Source organism: Dendroctonus ponderosae, unplaced genomic scaffold, assembly GCF_020466585.1.
Source record: "Dendroctonus ponderosae isolate FM_Combo_2020 unplaced genomic scaffold, Dpon_F_20191213v2 Dpon_F_20191213_1, whole genome shotgun sequence".
NCBI lineage: Eukaryota > Metazoa > Arthropoda > Insecta > Coleoptera > Curculionidae > Dendroctonus > Dendroctonus ponderosae.
In genome coordinates, this window is record NW_026017110.1 from 36,115,343 (window position 1) to 36,134,744 (window position 19,402).

Here is a 19,402-nt window from a genome sequence, read left to right on the forward strand (position 1 = left end):
GGTGTCCCGTAAGCTCATGATCAAAAGGGTACTGCGATATTCTTTGGACCAAAAGAAGACGATCTGACCTAACTTTTATTAACAAAAAATGTCTGGCACCTCTGCTATTGATGGTCAAAGTTCTTCAAAAAATTTATCTTTTCCGAAATATCGCGAGAATGGTACGATGTACTTTAGTGAAACTCGTTGTGAATTCGTTCTTATGTAAGACTGATATTTTGATGAAACAATCGAGTTCAGCTATTTTGGACAAGTGATGAATTCTTGAGTGTCGTGGTACAAAAACTATCAGAACTTTCTAGTTGGAGGATGAAATCAACTAATTTTTTTTAGGTTGATGCACTAATCATTTAATCACAATTTTCTGCTTTTTGTAAAATCTTGTACCATTCATAGTTTTTACGAAAAACGAAGATTATTTAAATTTATTTATTATTTATGGAGAATGTGATAAGGTTATATCAAGAAGATTTTATGTATTATTAATTGTTATTATGTGAAGAACACAAGCCAGTTTTTGTTTTTAAATATAGGGGTCTCTAATTTTTCTGGTTGCCCTTATAAACTGAAGATGCACTGTTATTTAGACTTACCTATTCAAAATTCTTAAAATTTTACGTAATTTGTTTGACAGCACAGCGTGAAAGCTGTTTTTGTTGATATCGAGTGTCAAATGTGACACCGTTCTTCACATTCTCTCCTCACATGAACTTTATCACATCCTCCATAAATAATACATAAGGGTAAATAATCTTCGCTTGTATAATTTAAGCATCTGCGCATAATTATGAATTATTTTCAAAAGGCAACTGACAGCTGTCAGTATTCCTTTGGCATTTGATAGTATTAAAAATGGCCACTTGCGTCATACCAACTAGGAGTGACAGGATTCAAAATAAGATGCGGCAAAGTAGCCATATCATACATTTAATTAACACTATTTTGAAAACTTCACACTTTTGGAATAGACACCTTACACAAACTTGCACTTATTTCTAATACCAAATAAGACAAAATTATCAAAAATGCGAGTTTCCAGCTGAAAAAAATAGGTATTGGGCGCTTGTTTCAACTGTATTTTGAAACTTATTTTTTAACACTTAGTATTAATAGTTTGCAAAATTTTGTTGAAATTTCATTAAAGTAGATCATTTTCAACAATAAATAGGACTCAAATTAAGTATCACATATTTCCTTATAGAAAAAAAAATTATTATTCGAGTGGCTGCAACTGTCATTTTTTACGTAAAATTTCAAATATATCAAAAACGGTTACACTTGGGTATAGGAGCCTATACATAAAATATTTTTAGAATTTGTAGTAGAAATTGAAATCGTAATAATATGCAGGGTGATTCCAAATTGGCGTCATTTCTTTTAAGGGGTGATAGAGGCTCCCTTGGGGAGTACGAGAAAAATATTGAAAATTTCTAGAAGATATTAACCGTTGAACATCAACTTTGTTATTAAGCATTATTTTGAAATTTTTCCATGTTTAATTGGTAGCATATTGGAATACTAAAGCATTCAAAAAGAAAAATTAGTATTTTCTTCAAATTACGAAAATTTTTGATATCAAAAAAGCTCTCTTCTACAATTTTTTGATGAAAAGGCACAGCGGCAACGAAGTTTTTTGTCATTAACAGATAGTTACAGGTGGATAGCCCTTGTCAATAATAACAATAATTTGTCAAACTGTGACTCACTGTGAATTTCCTTTCACGAATTTGCGGATATGCGATTAGTTCAGGGGAAATGCTACAGTAACATAGCAGAAGCTGAAAGAACTCACGCCAACAAAGGGCGAGAAGAGTGGTTCCAGGAAGATAGTGGACGGATGTTTGGGTTCCAGGCACAGAGGAACAAGTTTTGGACATAACCGAATCATGGTCTTCCAGGGGCACTCAGAGCACAATAAGTGACACTTTCCAAAGCACCAAATAAATACCGGCTACATTCCTACCACGTTTGTACGATACACATAGCACAAGGAGATACAAATGGAGCAGGAGTTAATTAACAATACGAGAAGCTTCTTGATAAGAGTGGATAATAAGGAGATTACACAGGCACTAGCTTGTTTGGAGTTAACCTTTCAACCAATTTGAGGTTATGAGCACAGGTTGACATTTTGAAAGTACGTTCCGCAGTCAAAGAATCTTGTTGAATTTACCGTTTATCCTTGTCTACTGACACTAACTGAATACGGGAAGCTGCTTGATAAAAGCGGTTAATAAGGACATTACACAGGCACTAGCTTGTTTGGAGTTAACCATTCAAATGTTTGGTGATGTATGGTTTATTTTTAAACACCGATATTCGAGGTTATGAGAACAGGTTGACATTTCGTTAACAAATCTTGTTGAACTTACCGTTTATCCTTGTTTATCTTATTGTCAGTCTGTATAATTCCATGGTTTCCGGAGTTTTAAATAATTACGAAGCAACAAGTATGTGCGCAATGTTAATTAGGCAAATTACCTTGAAAAACATTGCTGTCGTATTTCTGATATCGTTTTTTACAAATTTCTCAGTTTTTAATAACAATTAATTTCTTTTACTATTTTGTCTGTACTCCGATAACAGCACCAGACAACACCTCCAGAGGAACGACGCCAATTTTGAATCACCCTGTATAGGGTGTTCTGTTTAAAACAAGCAAGTTGATACTTACTTCCGGTATAACCGGAAGTGTGACCATCGTGAATATATTTTAGATCGCTTGCACCTAATCACTTCAGCAGATTGTTCAATTTTCTCTTAGTTACAGTTGGCCAGATATCAACAGCAGGCGGTTCCCGGTGGGGCACTCTGTATTATGGAGAATGGTTCATTAGAAAACAAGTCCTCTCCTAACTTCTTGTCAATTCTTTTACTGTCTCACGAATTATTTCAGCGGGATATCAAAGAAGTCATTCTCCTCAGGAGACAAGAATTCGTTCGAACAAATTTACTTTACAAATTTTCTTTAGAAGTCTTTAGTCATTGTCCTCAGTGTCTGTTTCTAACATACAATCAACGATTATTTTAATGTTTTCGTTGGTGGTAAATGAACTTATGGTTCTGCAACAAAAATATCTTATATTCGTTATTAGATAGGGTTTCAAAAATTTCGTGACTGCTATACTGTCCAGTTTCTACTAATCGTTGCGGTTTTCTGCACTTGATGTGTCGTTTAATTTCACATGGTTTACGCATCCACCAGCTTTGAAATTAATCCATTTCTTTTTCGTTATCAACACACGTTTAGGATATTTAAATTAATTAATAAAAGAACTGAATAAATATTGGCTAATTTTACCATCAACTGTTTGCTCAAATCTTTTACTAGATATCTTTCTTAAAACGTTATCCTGCCTTGCTGAATCAACGCGCGTTGTCAGAGAACCAATTCAAATGTTTATTTTCAGTTTTCGCTTCCACTGATCAATTGACTTCTGATATAAAGGGTGGTCCAAACTAAACGCACGATGTCAATTGTAAACAAAACAAAATCCTTTCAGAGAATTATTCCAATATTTTTATTATGATAGAAGGATCTATGTCAATTATGTGTGAAACAAAAGATGGGTCAAACGCTTGCCACGGCTTCGGTGGCATACCTGTATCCGATGGTTCATAGATTCAATGACACTGAGACATAATTAAGAAACAATGTCGTTAATGTGCCGAACTATTTCATCCTTTAGCTCTTGAATTATTATCGGCTTATTGACGTACACGTTTTCTTTTAAAGATCCCCCAAGAAAGAAGTTGAACGCTGTCAAATCGCATGAAAAAAGCCATTGTTTCGTTGGATGTGTGGCAAGGGGCATCTGTTGGAACCACATAGCGTCCAGGTCCATATCCTCAATTTCTGGCCCAAAAAGTCAGTTATCATCTCACGATAGCGAACAACATTCACGGTAACTGTGTGGCCGACCTCATTTTCGTACAAGTACGACCCAAAGACGCCGCCAGCCGGGGCCAACGAGAACTTACGGGCCACCGCACTCGGTTCGGTCATCTTCGGTAGACGTCCTAACTCGACTCGGCGACTTTATGATAAATATACACATGGGTTTGAAATTTTTGTATTTTAGAGCAACCATTCTGAAGATATAATTATAACTAATAATATAATAGTCAAGAAGATATAACTATAACTAAGCATATCTAAAAACGCATATAATAAAAAAACAATTAAAATCGTTTTTAAATACTCTAATGATGCTAATGCAAATAAAATATAATTTTTGCTTTATAGAAACTAAAATAAAATATTCGTTTTAAACAAAACTGAAAATATTACTTTTAAACTAAATATCACAAAACGCTTTTGGTAACTTAAAAATATTAATTATCAAAAATACTTATTATTATTATCAAAAATACTTATTATTCATATAATTAATAATGAAATAAATATGGAAAAGTGTAGTAAACACTACTTTCACTTACTGCGTAATTTTTTAAGCTTACGACTAACACTTGTTGTGCTCTTGTTCTCTAAGATCGTTGTTTAGTTTTTTAGAGTAATTGTTCAGTAGTATATTGGCAAGATATGTAGTGCATATTTCGAATAAATATTTTTGGTCTACGCCGCACTCCTCGCAGTTTTCTATACTTTCAAATTCTGATAACACTAAGTGAATAAGAACGGATTTTTGACAAGATACTTTTAAAAAATCTGTTTCATGTCTAGCTTAAATTAATGCTTAGAAACAACTATAGCATTTTAGAATAAATTCTATTAAAAATTGAGTAGGATAATTCAATCCGCCTCGATCAGATATTTTTAAATATTCATACCGGCTGTCAAGATTTTGTCTATAAAATGCCATACTTTTCCCAGGGCATAGTAATTTCTTACAACTTAAGCATTTAATTTTCTTTTTAAATGATTTATGCACTATGTACCCTCCAATATATATTAAAAGTTGTATCTCATTATCAGTTATTATAATTTCCTGGGTATCTAAATCTCTAAAAATCAATGCATCAATAGGCTTTAGTACAAAAGTATCTTCTTCTGTACACGAAGCCAAAAAATCCTTGACATGGAACTCTCCAAATTTTGACGAGTTCAATTTTAAAATACTTAATAATTTTAATTTATGTTCCGATTGTAAAATTTGTGTAATGTAAAACAGTAATGTAATAGTTGCCAGCAGACATGCCACGATATTTCCCAAATCTACCTTCTATGTCACCTAATTGTATTTTACCAAATAAAATATATTCGAAATTTCGAAATGCAAATCATTTAATAAGTAGTCAGCCTGCTAATTATGTTATTAAAGATATAATGCTGTTAAAGATTTAGTGGTATGCATAAGGGCAAAGTATGTATCTGCAGTTAGTTTACCACCAGAATCAATTTTAACTTCGCCATTCTTCGCGTTCCAAATTTCAATCCAATCAATAATTTTTTTAAGAAAAACAATATTTTCATAGCAACATTTTATTTATAATTCTCTAAACCGTTTGATATTGATTTGGTGTTAATCGGACTTTTCGTTTGCGAGATCTGCCATTTTTAGCAGCCGTCTGTATTTCCTTTGGGTTAGTTTGCAATGCAAGACACCCAATTGCGTCAGTTACAAGACTATATCGTTTTTGGTGAAAGTAAAACACTTTAGTATTTTGTTTTTAATAATTAAAATAAAAGAAAACTTTTCACAATACTTTGGTCTGACGAAATCTACGATCTATGCTCCGTTCTAACCATTCACCTTTATTTCGGATTATTTCGAACTCTGCGGTAATCTGAAGCGCGTTTCTCCATCAGGTCAATACAGCAAAAAGATTTAAACTTCAGAGGTGTCGCATCACTCTGGCGACTAGCAAGCTTTCAGATGTCCACAGGGAATTGACCAGATTAGAGGTGAACAGAGAAGAGAATGCAAAAAATATATATGTGGCTTGGATTTTTCCAATAAAAACGGTGTACCTTTTATCCTTTAGCTGAAAATTATTTTAACTATTTTATACACTTTTATAGGAAATAAAATACCCTGTATTAAACATTCAATATTCAGCAAATATTTTACTATTCAGTAATTTAAATCCAAATCATTTTCCCAAAACAAACACTGTTGGTAATACTTTATTTATAATTGTAAACTAATTTATAACAAATTGATAAAAGACGGGTCTTAAGGTGTTTATGTTTATCGGTCAATAGATAACGGTAGAAAAAAATTATGTTTTTCTTGGACCAACGTTTCGGCTGCATTTAAGCCATTCTCAGGGCTCTTAAATTTAATAATTTTTCTGACACGAGCAAGGGTTAGGCAGGTGTTTATTTCCACTAAAATGTCAAAGTCAAATATAATTAATTAAGCGATTTGAAAACCCCTAAAATTGTATTTTCCTTACTTAGTAAGCCAGTAGAGCCCTACAAATGTTAGAACATTATTACATTGGTAAACCTGCAGCAGTACACACAGGTACTTGCTTACAGGACTGGAATGAAGGAACGGATATACTAAACTACTACAACTAATTAATACTCAAAATAAAATGCAAATAGCATACAACGGCTGATACATGCTAGTGGCGGGAAAAAAGTAACTAGTCGATATTCGAGTACTTGTTACTCATCAGTATCCGAAGTAACAAATACCGAACTAAGCTATTCAAGTAATCAGTAATCGTTCTCGGAAAATCAAGTCACCCATCCTAACCTTCGACTCCAAAGCCCAATACTCTACTACTCGTACTCGCTCCTAACTGATTAGTAATCAACATCAGTAATCATACTTGTACTTGTACTTGTATCAGTACCGAATCCCTGTACCGATGGATACCGAGTACTCGTTCAGACTAACTGGTACTCAATACCACTAATCAGTACCCAGACCGAATACGGATGGATGCCGAAAGCCCCGTCAGATTTTCAACGTCGGTCGTTTCTAATGACTAAAAACAGCGTTGCACGTTGCGCATGGTAAACTTCAATTATATTTTTACATTTACATTTATAATACAAAATGTAACATAATAATTGTAACGTATTTAAAAAATGCATATTTGTAAAAAAAGGTTTTTTAAAATTGATAATTGTCACACTGTGTTACTATTGTACCAAATTTTATTTATGGTTGAGTGGCATCTTGTTTCACCGAGTTAAGTGACTTGCTTTCAAAAATTATTTTAAAAGAGCAATTTATTTAGAAACTATAAGTATTAACAACCGTGGGGGTTCAAAATGTATGCGTACAATATCTACAATAACAATAGAGAGTACAATAGGAAATCGGCAACTGGCCTAAAAATGAATAAAAATTGTCTGATTATTTACTCTTAGACGTAAATATACCTGTCTATTACGAGAATCATAAATTCAAGAGTTGGATATGGTTTGCGTGACTAAAGTGTCAGTGTAACAAATCTGAAGCGCACTAAGAAAATACCCAAAAACATCTAAGTTAAGATTCTTTGAGCAAAATATCGACCTTCGTTTCTAAACAATGGTATTTAAGACAAAATTAAAAAACCTTTGAGTTTATCAAAATCCGAAAAATGCATAGCAAACACTTTTCAGGCCGTATTATATTATCTTAATTTAACATCTGCTGCTCTACATTTTTCAGGTGAACGGTGGGTTATTTTTTTTTTAGTTTCACGTAACTGCTTTAAAAGCAGGATTGTGTATATGCGTAGATGAAGGCGGCCGCTTTGAAAAACTGTGATGGATGAATTATCATTTTTAATACGGCGGTTTCATTCTTTATAGTTTTTATTTTCAAGCCACTATTTGTAAATATGTCTCCATTTTGTGGAAATGAACTGTTATTTGCTGTTACACTTTAAATGATATTCATCGCAGACAATTTCTTCGATTATGCATCACTTTTGAGTGGAAGAACCATTACAAATGTTTTACATGTTTTTACAATTTTTTCGTCGGTCGTTGGTCAGTAGGAAAACTAATAAAACGTTATAGTTTTTTGCTACCCTCCAATGATGATGTTGCTCATTAAGGATTAAAGGGTGAATTTAAAATTTTGCCCATTTATATTATTGGGCACCATTTGAAGAAACTTGTGAAGTTAGATAACAATAGACGAACAAAGAAAAGCATATTTAATAAAATTTTCTATAAAAATTAAAATTCAAAGTTAAAACAATAATATTATCTGTATGTCGTAAAAAAACTAAAGCATTAAGTACTTATTTGTATGTTTCCTAGGACATAGTTGGTACCCGACACCAATATTAAAACATTTATGGGAACGCATAGCATGCATAAAATGGCGAAAAGCTGGAAGGTAGCAAAAGAAACCGTTCAGACATAACATCGCTTTTACCTCTCCTTATTATTGAAAACAGCCGTCAAATTGGAGGTTACCACACCTTTACATCAAACCTGAAATGAGTATATCACGGCAGCATGACTTACAGAAATGCTAATATATTTTTGAGCGCTCTGTAGTTTTGTTTTAAGACAAAATACCATTCATGAGAAGTCGAAACTCGTTTATATTCCTGTTGAATCGGTTTTTGAGACCGCTAAAATCATCCACTTCAAGTTAAAAGATTTCTTGTATCACACGCATAACTCTTTTAAGGAATAAACACGGCGCGGGGAGAAGTTTGACAAATGGACCTATTCAGGCATGTAGGCCTTCCTGCCTTGTGAACTTTTGATTAAGGAATTTTGAATGACTAGGCGTGTAGCAAGCAAATGCTTCTGAAATACTTTTCTTGAAAGTTAATAAGTTCTGAAAGTTTATAAGTCATCAGGGACATTTTTTATACAGCTAAGTGTTTTGAGGGACCTTTAGAAGTAAGGAATTTTAGCAATTATTTAATTGATTCATATTAAGGCTACGGCCCAAAATATAGTAATAAGCGCTAATACGATAATTCTAAAAAAAATTACGGCCATAATTTGGTTACCAAATTATGCTCTTTTACAATTAGCCGATGAGGTAACAGTTTAACCATTTTTCGGGACTTTTAATGACATATTTATGAGGCCAGTAGACCGACGTTGCAGGATTTAGAATTTATTAACTCTCCAGTTCTTTGCATTTAATTTATCAGTAATTATGATTTGCCAAAAGTTATATCTAAGTAAGTGTTATTTGCCAGTGTGTGAACTATAATTGAAATTTAATTCTTAAACAAGAACTATAGAGATAATAACTACTAGAGGTAGATGTCACCCTTAGAATCTTAAATGAGAATTGGGATCAAGTGGCACATGGTTCTAAAGATTCTTGGATTCTCTTTTCAGTGGCATGACCCTCCCCTGCCTCTTCCTCACTACGCCCAGGGGTGGCATCGTTTGAAACTTTATTATAAAATCACTATTTGTAAATAACATTTCGATGGTACTACAAATACCTCGTTATTTTGCGCTCGATATCGCTGAACTTCTTCCACCAAATCCTTTAAATTCCATCAAGAAATTATAAAAATACACTTTTTTTAACCAGGAAGCATAGTCAGAAAATTTAAAAGATGGATCCAAAATAGGAATATTATTGTTAATTCGCTTTTGCTTCTTGGGCTGTTCAATGATAACTTTTATTAAGTGCACGAGGTGTGACAATGGTTTATTCTCTTCAAGAAAGATCTGAAATTATTTTCATTTATGAAGAGTTAGCAAGCGCGCACGAAGAGGCCATTGGTTTTCAACTACAAAAATCGAAATCATGAAGTAAGTCACAGATATGGGCTGTATGTGGTAAAAAGTGTCCGGAAAAAATTCGGTGAGTAATAGAAAAAGAGTGAGTGATGAATAAAAGAGCTCAAAATGAGGTTTTGGGATTATTTGCTGCAGAGCCCAACAACAGTAGCAGAACAAACAAAAATATCACACGAGACTGTAAGAAAAGCACTGAAAATGCATAAGCCCCATCCATACAAAATGCAGATATTTGAAGAACTCTGACGATTATTTTGATAGATGAATAAAATTTTGTGAATCCATGAGTTGTCAGGCTAATATTCTGTCGAAGATCTGTTTCAGCAATGAAATTACATTTTTTTCTAAATGGAAATGTTAAGAGACAAAATTGTTGATACTGTAGTGACGAAAACCCGCATATTTTTTGATAAGGACATACACAATATCCTGAAAAATTAATGTTTGGTCTGTTATTCGTGGAAATGCTATTATCGGTCCTTTATTTAGTGACGGAAACTTGACACGTGATCTGTACATTCGGATGCTTGAAGAGACTATTGAATGAACTAAGATATTCATACAGAAGGTAATTCAGTTTTACAGGAGGATTGGTTAACATTCCAGCAGGATGGTGGTCCACCTTATTATTTTCTTCCGGTCCGACAATGGTTAAACGAGAGATTCCCGAATAGATGGAATGGCAAAAGCAGACGAATTGAATCGTGGAGGCCGATCACCTGATTTAACACCCTTAGACGTCTTGCTTTGGGGAAACCTATAGTCTATTGTTTATTGTTAAGATCCAACCTGCTGATATAGATGATCTTAAAAGGCGAATTCCTGTACCGATGTATCAGTTTTTAGTCGTTTTAATACCGGAAACAACCACAGAACCGTCAGTGCCACAATAAATATAAACACACGCTTGGAAAGAAAAAAGTCAATTGATAAAGCTTTTCGTCCAACAGGAAATCAGCTCAAAGACAAAATGGAAGAATACAAGGCCCAAATCAACAAACGACTAAAACCAACTAAAGATCTGAGAAATATGAGAGTTATCAGGAAAAATCGTTAGCAGCAGTCAAGTAACAGCGCGAAGAGTATGTTCCATGGTAGCAAAAACTAACACGAAACTCAGCCAGAGCACAAACGCACTCCTAGCAGAACGTAGAAAAATGGACAGAGACTCAATAGGACACCGAGAACTAGACAAACAAGTAAAGAAAGCGATTAAAAAGGACGTAAGATCTCATAACACAAAGATCATACAAGAAGCCATCGAATACAACATGAATATGAAAGTCCTCTGATATCCAAAAAGAACAAAGGAAAATTTGCTCATATACAAAATGAAGAACCTACAAGGACAAGTCGTGACAGATAGGCAACATAGATAGCATCCCGGAGATTGATAGTGAAGAGCTGAGAATTGCACTGAAGCAGATGAAAAACAGAAACGATGAAGAATGGGGCAATAACTCTGGAGACAGCACTGATCCTTCTTAACAAATGTGTGGTGGAGGGAAAAATTTCCGACGCCTCAAGAAATGCCGAGGTAATAATTCTCTTCAAAAAAGGCGGCCGAACCAACATCAAAAACTATCGACCGATCAGTCTTTTGTCCGTTTTCTATAAGCTTACCAAAATCATAGCCAACCGCTCAACAAAAAGTTAGATTTCTACCAGTCAGTAGAACAGGCCGGGTTCCGAAGGGTCTGTCGTATAAAGGATCACATTCAAACGGTACGTACTCGTATTGAGAAGTGTACTAGGAGTAATTTAAAAATCTACCATAAAAAAGTTTTCCCCAAATATATCTTGACAGGTGTCAAATTTTAGAAAAATAAAATTGGTTTTGAGTAGAGCCTTCAAAACTACAATTCTTCGTCCATTTAACCTTTTGCTTAACTGCTATAGTTTCGAAGATCCCTGTACTAGTAATCAAAAAAAACTCACCATGCATATTAAGCTTGAATAATAATAATCGACTTTCCCATTTGGTTTGGAAGACTTTTCGAACATACAAGAAAAGTCACTCCATGTACTCATACAGCAAGTAACAGTCATAAATTAAAGTAATATGTTCATTAATTTTCCCATTTTAACAGAAATCAGCACGATTATCTACCACCAGCTAAATTAATTATTTAGTGGTGGCGCAATGCAAATTTTCGTGATAATAAAAGTTATCACTGCATGCCTAATGGCGTCTTCGATCGACTTCAGGGAGAAAACAAACACGCAAGAAGTGACTAATGCAGATTAGTGCTGCACTAATATTATGAAAATATTATTGCTCCCGTTGTCGTGATAAAACCTGTCAAGCGAAAAGACAATAGATGTGGGGTAATTTACCATGGCTACTTCAGAGCAAATTGCTTTGCACCAAATGGAAACTAAACTAGTATTTGGAGACTGCACATATCTGTTAATAAGCTGAGAGTGACTAGAAATAAAAATCGCTGAGAAAAGTTTATGTTTTTTGTAGATATACCTCATGGCTTATAAGAAGCGTATGGTATAATGGAATTATACCCTTAAAATTGAATTTGAAAGCAGTAGTAGAAATTTTTCCGAGTAAAAATGACCTATACAGAGTGTCCGGTAACCCCATCTTGTAATATAAAATAATTTTCTATACACACAGAGCCCCAAAGGGTTGGCAAGCGGTTTATTTTTTAGGTTCTGGCTTTTGAACCGTTCAGTGTAAATTAATGCAATTTTTATATTGCATGTTGGTGATAAAATGTCATTAATGCGAAGTCAGAGTCGTCAGGAACGGACTTGTTGCCATATTCGTTGGGCTAAGGTTTTTATAGATGTTATTTCACACAGCTCAAGACAAAATTCGTGAGTAACCTGTTCATTTTTGCTTAAAAATATACTCTTAATTTGTTTCTATAAAGTTTACTGATAGAAAAAAAATGAATTTTTGTGCAACACGTTACTGAAATAGTAAATCATATCGAGTGTTGCAATGAAACACAAGTAGTTTTTATTCCAATAACAGTTCGAATTGGGAGCAAAATTTCTTTACTGGGCCATACAATAGGCCCACCCTGACTTAGCCAACGGTTGCCAAAAGTATTTGAGAGGTGCTATTGAACCAAATTCCTAAAATGGGGCGGTGCCCCGTCCTGCATATACCACATCGGATTTCTAATTTTTAGAAGCACATTTTTACACTCATATTTTCAGTTTTGTTGCAAATCATTGGCACCAGAGTTCCAATAGTTCCTATCCACACACGCACTATGAACCTTTGCTGGCACTTTGTATTATCGTGCATTAATATGGCAATTTATTACATGACATGAGAATACCACTAAAATTTGGATGTTGCTATAAAAATTAATTCGCGTAATTGATTCGTGCTGGATGCTATCTGCTAGGGTCATAGCATGTACTTTTTAAATGTAGTGCGAACATACATGGGAATTCAAAATTGGAGTCATTGCCCTGGCGGTATTGTCTGGGGGTGTTTTGGGAGTACAGGACAAATAGTAAAAAGAAGTTCTGTCCGTTTATCGTGCATTCCTGGCAGCAGTCTGGGCTCACATTTTGAGCAACTTCTCGTATGCGGCTAATTAACTCCTGCTCAATTTGTACCGATGTTCGGAAGATCAGACAATTAATGTGTTATAGTGTCCTATATATTACATACATTGTAAGAATGAATCCCTTCCTCGGGAGAGTTATCAGGACAATTATCCGGTGCCTGGAAAAGAGTCAGTTGTTGTGCTCCGCGTTCTCCCGGAAGGCGCTACTATAATTATCGTCAATACCGGTTCATCTAGGTCTGAAACACGAGCATCTTAAGATCGTCTACTAACTGCGTCAATACCTGGAGCCTATTGTTCAGTGTCTGTTAATTTTTGAACCCGACAATTATCCGGTGCCTGGAAAAGTGTCAGTTGTTGTGCTCCGCGTTCTCCCGGAAGGCGCTACTGTAATTATCGTCAATACCCGTTCCTCTAGGTATGAAACACGAGCATCTTAAGATCGTCTACTAACTGTGTCAATACCTGGAGACTATTGTTCAGGGTCTGTTAATTTTTGAACCTTTTCTGGTTCTAACAGCTTCGCAAATTCAATGTTTGTGTATATTTTGTGAAAGGAGCTTCAAAGTAAGTCATAGTTTGACAAATGCTTGTTATTAGTGACAAAGCCTATCTAGTTGTATCTATCTGTTAATGACAAAAAACGTCATGGCCGCTTTGCTTTTTCATCAAAAAATTGAGGAAGAGAACTTTTCTAATATCGCCAATTTTTGTGATGTTAAGCAAAGATCGTAATTTTTATTTTCTAAGTATTCCAATAAGCTACCAATCAAAGATGGAACCATATAAAACTAATACTTAATAACAAAGTTGAAATTCGACCTTCAACGGTTAATATCTTCTATAAATTGTGTAAAAAAGTTTTTCAATATTCTTCGTACTCTTCAGTGAGAGCTCCAGGGTGAGCCCCTACCACTCCTTAAAAGAAATGACGCCACTTTTGAATCACCCTGTATACAGAAATTGAGCAATGAAAAGCTTTTGGCATCAGCAGAGCCGTCATGAGCTTTTTAGATAGGCAAGTGCGGATTTCGAAATGCTGCAACCTCAGGCACCCGCAGGTACCCCCAAAGTTCTCTTCTACAATTTTTTGATAAAAAGTCACAGCGGCAATGATGTTTTTGGTCATTAACAGATGGTTACAGGTAGATAGCCCTTGTCAATAAATACAATAACTTGTCAAACTGTGACTTACTTTGAATTTCTTTTCATGAATTTGCGGATATGCGATTAGTTCAGGAGAAATGCTACAGTAACATAGCAGAAGCTGAAGGAACTCACGACAACAAAGGGCCAAGAGAGTGGTTCCAGGAAGATGGTGGACAACAATCGATGTTCGGGTTCCAGGCACAGAGGAACAAGTATTGGACATAATCGAATCAGGTCCTTCCAGGGGAACTCAGAGCACAATAACTGACACTTTCGCAAGCACCAAATAAATATCAAGGAAGGGCTACATTCCTACCACGTTTGTACGATACACACAGCACGAGGAGATACAAATGGAGCAGAAGTTAATTAACTGAATACGAGAAGCTTCTTGATAAGAGTAGATAATAAGGATGTTACACAGGCACTAGCTTCTTTGGAGTTCACCTTTCAACCAATTCGAGGTTATGAGAACAGGTTGACATTTTGAAAGTACGTTCCGCAGTCAAAGAATCTTGTTGAATTTACCGTTTATCCTTGTCTATCTTATTGTCACTCTGTATAATTCCATGGTTACCGTAGTTTTAGGCAGATTACCTTGAAAAACATTGCTGCCGTATTTCTGATATAGTTTTTTGCAAATTTGTCAGTTTTTAATAACAATTAATTTATTTTACTATTTTTTCTGTACTCCTATAACAACACCTCCAGAGGAATGACGCCAATTTTGAATCACCCTGTATTTTTAATTGAATTGAAACCAACTGACTGAAATTACTATTAAAGACCAGCAAGTGGGCTGCTTTAATTTAAATTTATGATTATAAATCATTGCACTTTTTTGTATTGTGGAATTTAAGTGCAATTGAGAGCACCTTTAAAAATGTTACTAATATGATTAGATGTTAAGTTCATTTGCGATAAAAAGCGAATTAAATATCGGTTTGGTAAAAGTTTGCAACAAGACTTAAATTATAGTGTGTAAAAATATGAACAAACTGGATTATTATAAACAACACGGTATGTTGCCGTATTCTGGCTGCATTTTGCGAAAGAAGCCAATTCTTAATAAAATGTTATAATAAACTTGCAGTTTCTATTCCCAAACAGAATTCCAATGAAGCCTATCGCGGAGATCATTAGATCTAGACTAGCTGACGGAATAGCTAGCTATTAGTATATTTACCTGCCGTGGAAAAGCCAAGAACAGCAGGAGAAATCTGGGGTGCAGTAACTGAAAAGTAAAACAGAACGTTTGCGAAAAGCCAGTCGCGTGAAATTAGCGCCATCGAAGTAAAACTCGCGGCGAATTGCCAGCTGCATGTCGACTGATTTCAACCCGCTTTTGGTGTGATTCCTAAAATTTCTTGCAAAATCGCCTGCGCAAAATAACTGACCTATCCAATACCAAAGAATTTTCGCACCAAGTCTTTTTTGCATTAGCGGTATGTCTGAACCGTTAGCACTGCAATGTCAAATAAATTGTTCATCTTTTTTTTTATCAAATTGAAATCAAAATTCATCATATATCATCATATTGAGAATATGAGATCCGTTTAGCGAATTCTGTCGCAAAAAATACTTAATGATTTAATAATCTTGGATCTTAGTCTAATAAGTAAGTCTAATCTTAGTCTAATAATCTAAGTCCAGCACAAAATGTTGGATGTTTTCCTACGTTGCGATAATTTTGTGGGACGATTTAATTAAGAACAGTCGTTCTTAACTAAAAAATATGGAGCTCACATTTGGACTCATGATCTTGACATAGTTAATATATGTGATGTTGTTATCTATTAGGACATTACCTCAACATATATTCACACTTTGATCTGAAAATCAGATTATTTAAGCAGTTGTTGTTTCAAAAAATAGATGTCAGCTGTCCTGCAAGAGATTGTAAAATGCTGTTTAGTCATTAATCTAGTAAAGACATTCCGATATAAACACATAGGTAGGGCGCGAGTCTTTTGTTACTCCTGTAAATGTTAAAAATTGAAACATTATTTAAGTAACATAACATATTAGCAATTAATCTCAGGCTGTAACTATTTATAACAGAACCCTTGTTTTTTTTTAATTGTGTAAAATGTTGCCGCTTACTTGACATTTGATAATTTTGAACCTATAAACTAAAACTAATGTAGTAGCAGGAAATAAACAAAAATTTTTTTTAACCATAAACGTTTTTTGATATATTTATTTACTTGGTACAAATACTGTAATTATTGACATTTATAGCGTTAATATTCACTTGCAATAAACACGGTGATTCAAAATTTGTGTCATTCCTTTTATGTTGTAATAGGAGCTCACTTGGAGAGGACGAGAAAAATATTGAAAATATCGTTTCTAATATATTCTGCTAGTTACCGTGGCATTTCCCTAGAACTAATCTCATATCAGCAAATTCGTAAGCTCCTTTCACGAATTTGCTGATATGAGATTAGTTCTAGGGAAATGCCACGGTAACTAGCAGAATATATAAGAACTCACGCCAACAAAGAGCGAGAGACACAGATTCGCTACAGGAAGATAGTGAACGACAATAGTTGTTCGTGTTCCAGACAGAGAGGAACAAAAATTGGACATAATTGCAGCAAAGCCTTCGAGGGGTACACAGAACAACTGACACTTTCCCAGGCACCAAATAAATACCGAGGAATACAATACAGGACTATATTCCTACAACAAATGCAAGATACTCATAGCACAAGGACACATTAAAGCAAAGGCTTACTGAACACCGATACAAATTGAGCAGGAGTTAATTTACCGAATGCGAGAAGCTGCTTGATAAGAGTTTATAATAAGGTGATTACAGAGGCACTCACTTGCTTGGAGTTAATGACTCAAATGTATGTTTATTTGTAATACATCAATTCGAGGTTAGGAGGACAATAGTTGTCATTGCGAAAAAGTACGTTCCACATTCAACGAATCCTGTTGAATTTACCGTTTATCCTTGTCTATTTTATTCTCTTTCTGTACAATTCTATGGTTACCGGAGTTTCTAATAATTACAAGGCCACAGGTAGGTATTTATGTAATGTTAATTAGGCAGATTAGCTTGACAAACGATGTTGCCGTCTATCTGACGTTTTTTCTGTACTCCTAATACACCGCCGGACGATACGTCCAGAGGAATGACGCCAATTTTGAATCACTCTGTATATGAAATAATCGTGTAAAATTATTCATTAGGAGTGTTTTGGTTTTAATTAGTCATACACTTCTAAATTTAAAAACAAGGAACTTTCACTCCGTTTAACGTACGTAAATGCTACGTAGTGCGAAACTTAATGAGATCACTTGATGAATGCTGATACAGCGATGAGTGGGTGAAAACAAGATAATAGGCTGAGATTTACGAAAATAATTTATTATCACTTTAAAGGAGCTGTTCAACTAGTAAGTGAGCAGAGTTCGCGATTCTTGTAAAATTTATTTTGAAAAAAAAACTAAAATGTTTTATTTCTTGTTATGAGAATGCAAAAAGCTTATACCGCTAACATTTTCAAATATGACAACAACTGAAAATAACAGTTTGCATATAGGACTATTGAGTTGTAAAAATAACATTAACTAGTTTAATTGCAAGATGGTTGCTTTTCTTGAGAATTCGGTCCTGGCAGTGGTGAAAAAAATAAAAGCTTTTTTAAGCTACTAAGCTTTCGCAAAATTATTGTCGCCTTCCTCAGGGCTGGAAGAGTGATTACTCAAATTTCAATCAGATGTATTATGAAATGAAAGAGCATAGAAGTTATAAACTACAATTGCGAAATACTTACTGCTAATTGTTTCACCATAAGGAATCTTAATATGCGTGGTACTGTTTTTTAATTATTTGTTTTTTTCACCTGTCTATTAGATTGGCATAAGGAGAGCTCAGTTCTTCGATATCGGTTCTTTTGTTGATAGATTTATTTTCTATGGATATTTCTATCATTTCCAGGCAGATTCTGTTATAATAGCTAGATTCACTGCCCACCACTTTCGCTTCGTTGAAGTTCATTATGCGACCTAATTCCGGGCTGTGTTGTGCTAGTGCACTTGTTTTTTTCCCCAATCGGCAGTCACTTTTGTGTCTGGCGATTCTGTTATTGAGGATATTGCCTGTTTGCCCTATGTACACGCCATCACAGGCCGCCATACCCGGTATTCTGTAAACCACCCTCGATTGCCTAAATAAATCCTATTTATCTTTTAGACGGGTGTTACGATCCCCTATTGATGTAAATATTTCTGAAGCCAAGCTCCACTGAGGGTGTTTTGAAAAGTGTCACCATTTCGTTTGTTCGAAATTTCTGGTATATGAAGGAAAGAGAAATAAGATGTTAACTCTGTGTTATGAGTTATAAGATCGAAGGCATGTCTCTATTTGTGTCGTCTGTTGTCACTGATGTTTCAATAGAATTCAGTTTCCTGGTGGTATTATATTTCGGTCGATGGTACTTCGACAAGTGCTGAAAATTGCCTTATTGAGAAGCTTGATTGGGTAGGAATTGGACTTAAGTATGGTTCTTAATTTGATGAGATTTTTTTGCTAGTTTTCAACCCGTTCACTAGGTTGGATCACAGAATTTATTGAGGCTATAGAGTTGTGCTTAAAATCCACATATTTCCAGAACAAAAACAAGTTCTATTCACAGATATATGGAGTAGCAATGGGTTCTCCCATAGCAGCAACAATTGCAAATTTGGTAATGGAAAATTTGGAAGAACAAATAATATCTAAATTAAACTATAAGTGTGAATTTTTTAAACGATATGTGGATGACTGCGTAATGTGCCTGCCAAAAGACAAAATTCAATATACACTAGATAAGTTTAATGCCTTTCGTGACACCCTAAAGTTTACTCTGGAAGAAGATAAAGGAAATTCTATAAACTTTCTAGACCTAACAATTAATTATGATAACAACGGGGAAATCAAAACAAATTGGTGCACAAAGGAGGTATGGTCTGGTAGGTACCTGAATTATCATTCGTACGCTCCAATGAAATATAAAAAAGTGTAATAACGGCACTTACAGATAGAGCCATTAAATTGTCACATTGGGAGTATAGA

At 34.7% G+C, this 19,402-nt stretch overlaps 1 protein-coding gene across 3 annotated transcripts in view; it reads right to left on the bottom strand.

The window, feature by feature from the left end:
* The window catches only part of LOC109541240 (neurotrimin), an 83,205-nt gene extending 67,541 nt beyond the window's left edge, over nt 1–15,664 (bottom strand). For all 3 annotated transcript variants that reach the window (XM_048661495.1, XM_048661494.1, XM_048661493.1), the window contains exon 1: nt 15,518–15,664. In XM_048661495.1, the coding sequence (XP_048517452.1) occupies nt 15,518–15,620 (103 nt within the window). In that variant the 5' untranslated portion in view covers nt 15,621–15,664. The remainder of the gene's footprint in view (nt 1–15,517) is intronic.
* Nucleotides 15,665–19,402: the final 3,738 nt, after the last annotated feature.